Raw genomic sequence first — 6000 nt, 5'->3', positions numbered from 1 at the left:
CGCTGTAGATTCCTCATTGTGCTGTGGAGAGAGAGGCCCATTTTCCATGGGGTGCAGATCTGAAGCTCTGCAGCTTGTGCTTTGCCTGGTGAGTGGGACCAGGTACCAGTTTCTTCCAGTACCTAGTTCTAGCAGTGGAGAAGAGCTTGAGGAGGAGTGTAAAATGCTTGCTGAAGAGAGAAGGGATCTTCAGGGGGCCTGGATGATGGCTGACAATGTCTTTGCACAAGTCCATGCTGCTCTCTGCCTTCCCTGCGCCCCAGTAATTGTGTCTCCTTTTTTGTCTTTCCCCAGGATCTCTGGATACCTCCAGTGACTCCAACTTCAGGAACACCAGTGTCTTCACAGTCACCAGGTAAAGTCTATTCACAGTTTCAGAGTGGCTTGAGAACAAGGGAAGACTTCTTGGGGCACACACCACAGTTCTATGGTAAACTGAGGAATTCCTCCCTGGGGCAGGTCTGGTGAGGCAGAGGCTGTCTTGTGCATTCAGGGTGATGCACCTTCTGCTGTCTTCAGGCCTCCTCTACTAGCTGTCACTTCAGCTAGTAGAAGGGGTGAAGGTGGGGAAAAGGTGGATGATTATGTCATGTATGGCTCTTCTACCTTGGCCAAAATAGGAAGAACCTGGTTGCTTCCTTCCCTTGCAGGGAACCACAGTGCTCTGAAGTAGAGGAATGGCTGTGTGCTAGGCTGGCCTCTTGGCCAAAGATACAGATGAGTACATTAACTATTTGAGGCTGGGAAAAGCTTGTAGATACCTCCCATTCCTTGCCACTGTAAACCTCTCTGAGCAGCAGTGCAGTCCTGGCAGCCTACCACAGCATGGTGCTGTAAGTCAAGTGTTTGGACACACCTGAACCGAATGCAGTCCAACTCCAGTTGCTTGAGAGAAGAGGTGTCTTGGCAGTATCTGCTGCCAACCTGTCCTCCTGCCAGATAGTGACATTATTCAGACCCATCTTTGCAGAGAACAGCTCCACAGCCAGCATGATCTATCCCTGTATGTCATCTAAGTCATCTCTCCTGCAAATACACTTCTTTCCATCCAGCTGTAAGTGGATTTGGTGACAAATCCATCTGTTCTTGTAACCCATCTTTCCTTTCCCTTGCTGCCTGCAGTCCTTTTCCTTGTAGTTCACAGTTTTCAGAACTTTATTGTGCTCTGATATATATGTGTGTGTGTGTGTGTGTGTGTGTGTGTGTGTATTCTTTGCTGTGATGCCCAAAGTAAGATGCATTACTCCAGCTGCATCCTCACCAGGATGTCATACAGGATGGCTCCTAACACATCCCAGAGCAATGTTTGTCTTCCTGCAACCTTGTCAGCTTTTCAGATTTGATTCACTGTACCCATCTGTTCCCTTTTTGCCCTTCTGCTGCTTACCCAGCTACTCCGTGTTCTTACTGGTCCACTTATTTTTTTTTCCTCCTTCAAAAGTAGTAATCTTTTCATTTGTCTTTCTAGATTTGATTTTATGGCTGGTAAAGGGTTTCCTCAGTTTTACTGTGATCACCGAGTTCTGGCCCTGTTTCTTGCGGTGCTTGCCAGCCTCCCACCACGCTGTGTGAAGATTCAGCCCTTAAAGTTTAGCAGGTGCATAAGTGGGTGTGCATAAGGTTGAAATTTGAAAGAGAGAGAAAGGAAAGGCAGTAAATCAAGAGGACACAAATGGACCCTCTCCTTCCTGTGTTGAGTCTCTGTCCTGGAGAACTTGCACCGGGGGAGAGGAGGAGTGAAGGCCAAAGGCAGACAGAAGCGGAGAGAACCAGAGCGATTTGGCTGCAGTGTCACTGCAGAGCCAGGAGAAGACTGGCTGCCCAAGCTGAAGCATTCTGCCGTGTCCCCAAGCACCAGGGAAAACCACCAGCTCCTTGCTAGCATTTTTGCTAGTTCCCCCCCTCTTCTCCCGGTCCCCTCTCAAGAGCAAGTGTTGAAGTGTCGCCCAGTGCCAGATGTCTAGCTCTCACGCCCCTTTCTCCTGCCCTCCCCATAGAGGCATCAGTAAGAAGATAACACTGAAGCAACAGTGAAAGGAAGAGTACCTAGTTCAGGAGCAGAAGAGAGGAGAGCTGTATAGCATTACATCCAAGCATCTAAAGATGCTTTCCAAGAATGTGGAAAATGACTAGGTCTGAATGCTTGATAGATGGATGTTGGGCATGTTCCCATGGCAACAAAGTTACCCCCCCACACTCCTAAAACACATTGTTTGTGATCCAAAATGCTTCCGCAGTAATTGCCAGCTTCCCTTGGAGGGAGCTTCCTGGTGGCATTCTCTAGAAAATTAGGACTGTGTCTCTGCTGAGACAAAAATTGGCTCCCAGGAGAGCCTGGCTGCGCTGGAGGGGCTTAGAGAGCTGCCCCAACAGGTTGGGATTCCTGCTCTTGGATTCTGCAGAAACTGTAGTTTGATCTAAGTGGACCAGCACTGTGTTTCAGAGAAAAACTAGAGCCTTTCCGTAGCCTGACTAATACTCTTGGTCCAGAGGTCACTATCTGAGCCCACAGGAGGAAGGGGAAGTCAAAATGTGGCTCCTGGAGCAGAATCCTGGTTTCCTTCCTTCAGACTGAAGTCCTAAAAGAGAAGACACAGATGTCTGTCCTTCATCTCTGGGCTAAAATGGCTGCAATTAGAATAACCTGAGACACAGTGTTTCAATAGACCAAGATTCGATCAGTTTGAGACCACTTTCCAGCCAGGCTTCTGGGCGGGCATGGCTGGCAAGCATTCAGAAGGGCTGCTGGTGTGGCCTGGGTTAGATACAGAGGAGCTAAACAAAGGTGGTGGGATCAACATCCTATGCCAAGCAGGGTAGGGCACAGAGGGCCTCCAGAACAGCATTTATGGTTCTTACTGATTCAAGGAAGATTTCTCATTTCGGATGATGTTCAGGGATACGTGGACACCTAGAACGATGTGTTGAACAAAGCAGCTTTTGGGTGGCACAGCCACTTGCGCCAGGTCTGGGTAGGTAGTGAAATAGCAGGCTCTGATTCAGAGGTTCTGCAGTCTTCTCTCCAGATGACTTGTCTGGTTGTGCTGTTACAAGGCCTCAGAGGGGTGTGTGCTCCATGGGTAGATGGCTTTTTGTCCCCTCAGTCTGGGGTAACGCAGTTTGAATCATCCAGGGACTGCACTCGGTAAGCTTACTGTGTGTGCTGGCTGGTCAGCATGTGGTGTTGCATCTTGTCTTCTTGACTCGTGCTGTTCCCTAGCCCTGTAGCTGGAACCATGTTGCCTGCCCAGGCAGGCCTGGCGACCTTGGGACGTTGCTTTACATCCTAGTTTGGCAGCCTGTTTCTGTGATCTGACGTGCCCCTTAGGCTGGGCTGACAGCTTCTGGGAGGTTTGAAATGCATGTGCCCTGTATGCAAGCTATGAGGACAAGCATCGTGGGGTGTCTCCCTGGGGACTGGGAACACCATCTTCTCTAGTACAGCCAGATGTCATTCTTGCTGTGTGTTGTAGTGTGGAGAGGGCAAATTGCTGCCACGTGGCAGAACTGTCCATGGCTGTGCTTAGATGGGACTTCTTAGTTGTGGTAGTTACAGCTCAGTACAAAGCTAAAATTGTTGCTGAAAGTTGCTGAAGCCTGATGGCCAGAGCCCTGCATGCCTTGGGGATGAAGCCAGCAAGCTGACTGTCTCTGGTTAGCGAGGATCCTGTGCGTAGCAGCTTGCAGGAGCTCTTTGAACAAAGGATCGAGGTGGCAAAAACACTGGTGCTTGAGTCAGTGCAAGAGGAGTGGAGGGTATGAACGTGGCTGGCTGCTCAAGAGCACGGTGGGGATGTTTGGCAGAAGGCAGCGTGGTGGCTCGTTCTGAGCTCTCGTACCGCACCTGCCTTGGAGGTCCGTTCTCCTGCTCCAGCAGTATCTGCTTCCCAAGGCAACACAAGCCTCAAGGCCTTGTTACAGCTTTTGGGTCCCATGTAGCTTCTTGAGGAGACTCCACTCGTCCCTCCTGTCCTGCCTGAACTGGAGAGAAGGGTTTCCTTCTCTGCCCTGAAGAGCCTCCACTGGCCAGTCAAGTGGATGAGGCAGGGAGCTAGACTCCGACTCTGCCCATCCCCAGCCAGGGGACCATGGGCACATCGCCCCTAGCTGCTGTCTTGATTTACCATGTGATCTCTTTGGACTGGGTGCCTCTGCTTCAACCTCCCCTTGAGCCTCATAGCCTACTGGGAGAACAGCTAACGCTGTTCGTGTTATGAGCATTTCCAATACTTGGAGATTAGAAATTGCAGTAAGCAGAAAGAAGCCAAGAGCACTGAAATGAGAATGACGGAGTATCAGAGTGGCAGCTCGTGGGACTGATAGCAGAGAGCTGCTATTTACCTCCTGGCCACTGGCTCGGGCCGTTTCGGAAGCACAGCTGCCAGTCCTTAGGGGATGTGCCCTTGTGACTTGGACCACAATGAAAGGACTTGGATATTTCCACCCTTGGCAAGTCAGCTTGCTGGGTCTGCTTAAAGGGTAGGGCATGGCCTGGACCTTAACCTCCAAATGGGGTCAGGAAAGCAGCTGGGCAGGGCAGCAGGCCAGAAGGGAGATGACAGCTCAGACGCTGGCAGAGAAAAAACAACCGCTGAAGAGCGAGATGGCACAAGCGCTTGACTGAAGCAAAGGACTGAGAAAACAAATTGATAAGGGAAATGGAGTGAAAAATGTTGCTGTGCAGTGTTGCAGGGGGAGGGCAGCATAACACTAGTGGTCTGTTTGACAGTGTCAAGTCTTGTCCAGTAGTGGAGGGATTGAATGTGCTTGGAAAGTGAGCTCCGTTCCCATTGCCAGAGGATGCTTCCTGAGATCAGGGGACGTGCTGGGAGGTTACCCTGCCACCACCTAGCTTGAATAGAAGGTACCAGGATCCAGGGGTGAGAGCCTGGTGCAGCTCACCGTTGCTAAATTCACCAGCGGACGCGTACTCGCTGTAACATGCTAACCCTGGAGGAGATGCCAGGGCCGCATTAGTCCTCTGAAGCAGCAGAACAGAAACTAGGGTAGTGGGTTAGATGGAAGCGATTGCATCTGACATCTGCCCTGCCACAGATGTTGATGCTGGGAGCCTGTGTGACAGGCCGAGAGGATCGTATTAAAGCAATGCCATTACCGCTGTTCTCAAGCTCCCGCTTCAGGCTGGTTGCGGATTAAGAACGGGGATGCACGAGCAAGCTGTGGAGCCTGCTTCAGAGCCCCAGCAGCGCTTACTGTATTTGAGTGGCATCCTTCTCTGCTGAGTAGCGGTGGCCCACTTAAATCCAGTGCYCTTCCATCTCGGAGCCAGCCGGTGGAGGAGCACGGTCACTGGAAGCATGCCAGGGGCTTGTGGGGAGGGCTGGCAGAGGCTTACTAGAAGTAAAGTCTTGCTGGACAGAGCAATTCTTAGTCCCTATTTCAGATGTTCAACTGGCCTGGTCTTCAGGTCTGACTCCTTTGACCGCAGCCCCCTAGAAGGTTTCTCCTGGCAGATGGGGAGAGCAGATAGCCAGTGGAGGCTGTCCATGGAGTTTTCCCAGCTGCGATCCCTTTTGGCAGCAGCTGAGCCCGGRGGAACCACCGGGCCACGAGTGCGTAGTGTTGGGTTTTAGCCTTACACGTTGTTGTGCCATGCTGCTCGGGGCTGGCTGAYCCCAGCAKAGTATCAGTGACAGCAGAGCCACTTCTTAGGGTCTACCATGGCTTCCTGGGCAGGTGGATTCTGACTTGAGCCTCTCCATCTCTGCTCACGATGCTRCTCTTTGTTTGTGCCATGTCACTGGGAAATGGATTTTGATGAGCTGAAAGCCTTCTGCACAAGCAGACCTGGGCTGTACAGCTTCCTCCTTTAGCAGTGGCACACCAAAAGGTGCTGCAAACAGCGCCTCTGCTCCCCCCGTCCTCACTGCATGCCTTAGAGAAGCACAGAGCTGATAGACGTGGCAGTGTTGAGGGCACCTCAGAATCAGCCAGCCCCTTAACCCACACTCTTTTCCCCTACACCATCCTTTCCAGCCT

General features: G+C 51.5%; 1 protein-coding gene across 1 annotated transcript in view; it reads left to right on the top strand.

Annotated features, from left to right (window-relative positions):
* Positions 1 to 290: 290 nt before the first annotated feature.
* VAC14 (VAC14 component of PIKFYVE complex) overlaps positions 291 to 6000 on the top strand; it is a gene marked incomplete at its 5' end in the record, with an annotated part of 83587 nt that continues 77877 nt past the window's right edge. The window contains one exon of the mRNA XM_085313837.1: positions 291 to 355. Within this exon, the coding sequence (XP_085169963.1) occupies positions 291 to 355 (65 nt within the window). The remainder of the gene's footprint in view (positions 356 to 6000) is intronic.

Source organism: Rhea americana, unplaced genomic scaffold (genome assembly GCF_003343005.1).
Source record: "Rhea americana isolate MKP2758 unplaced genomic scaffold, rheAme1 scaffold_397, whole genome shotgun sequence".
NCBI classification, from domain to species: Eukaryota; Metazoa; Chordata; class Aves; order Rheiformes; family Rheidae; genus Rhea; species Rhea americana.
The sequence above is the reverse complement of the archived record's forward strand: the minus strand, read 5'-3'. Positions and strand labels throughout refer to the sequence as shown.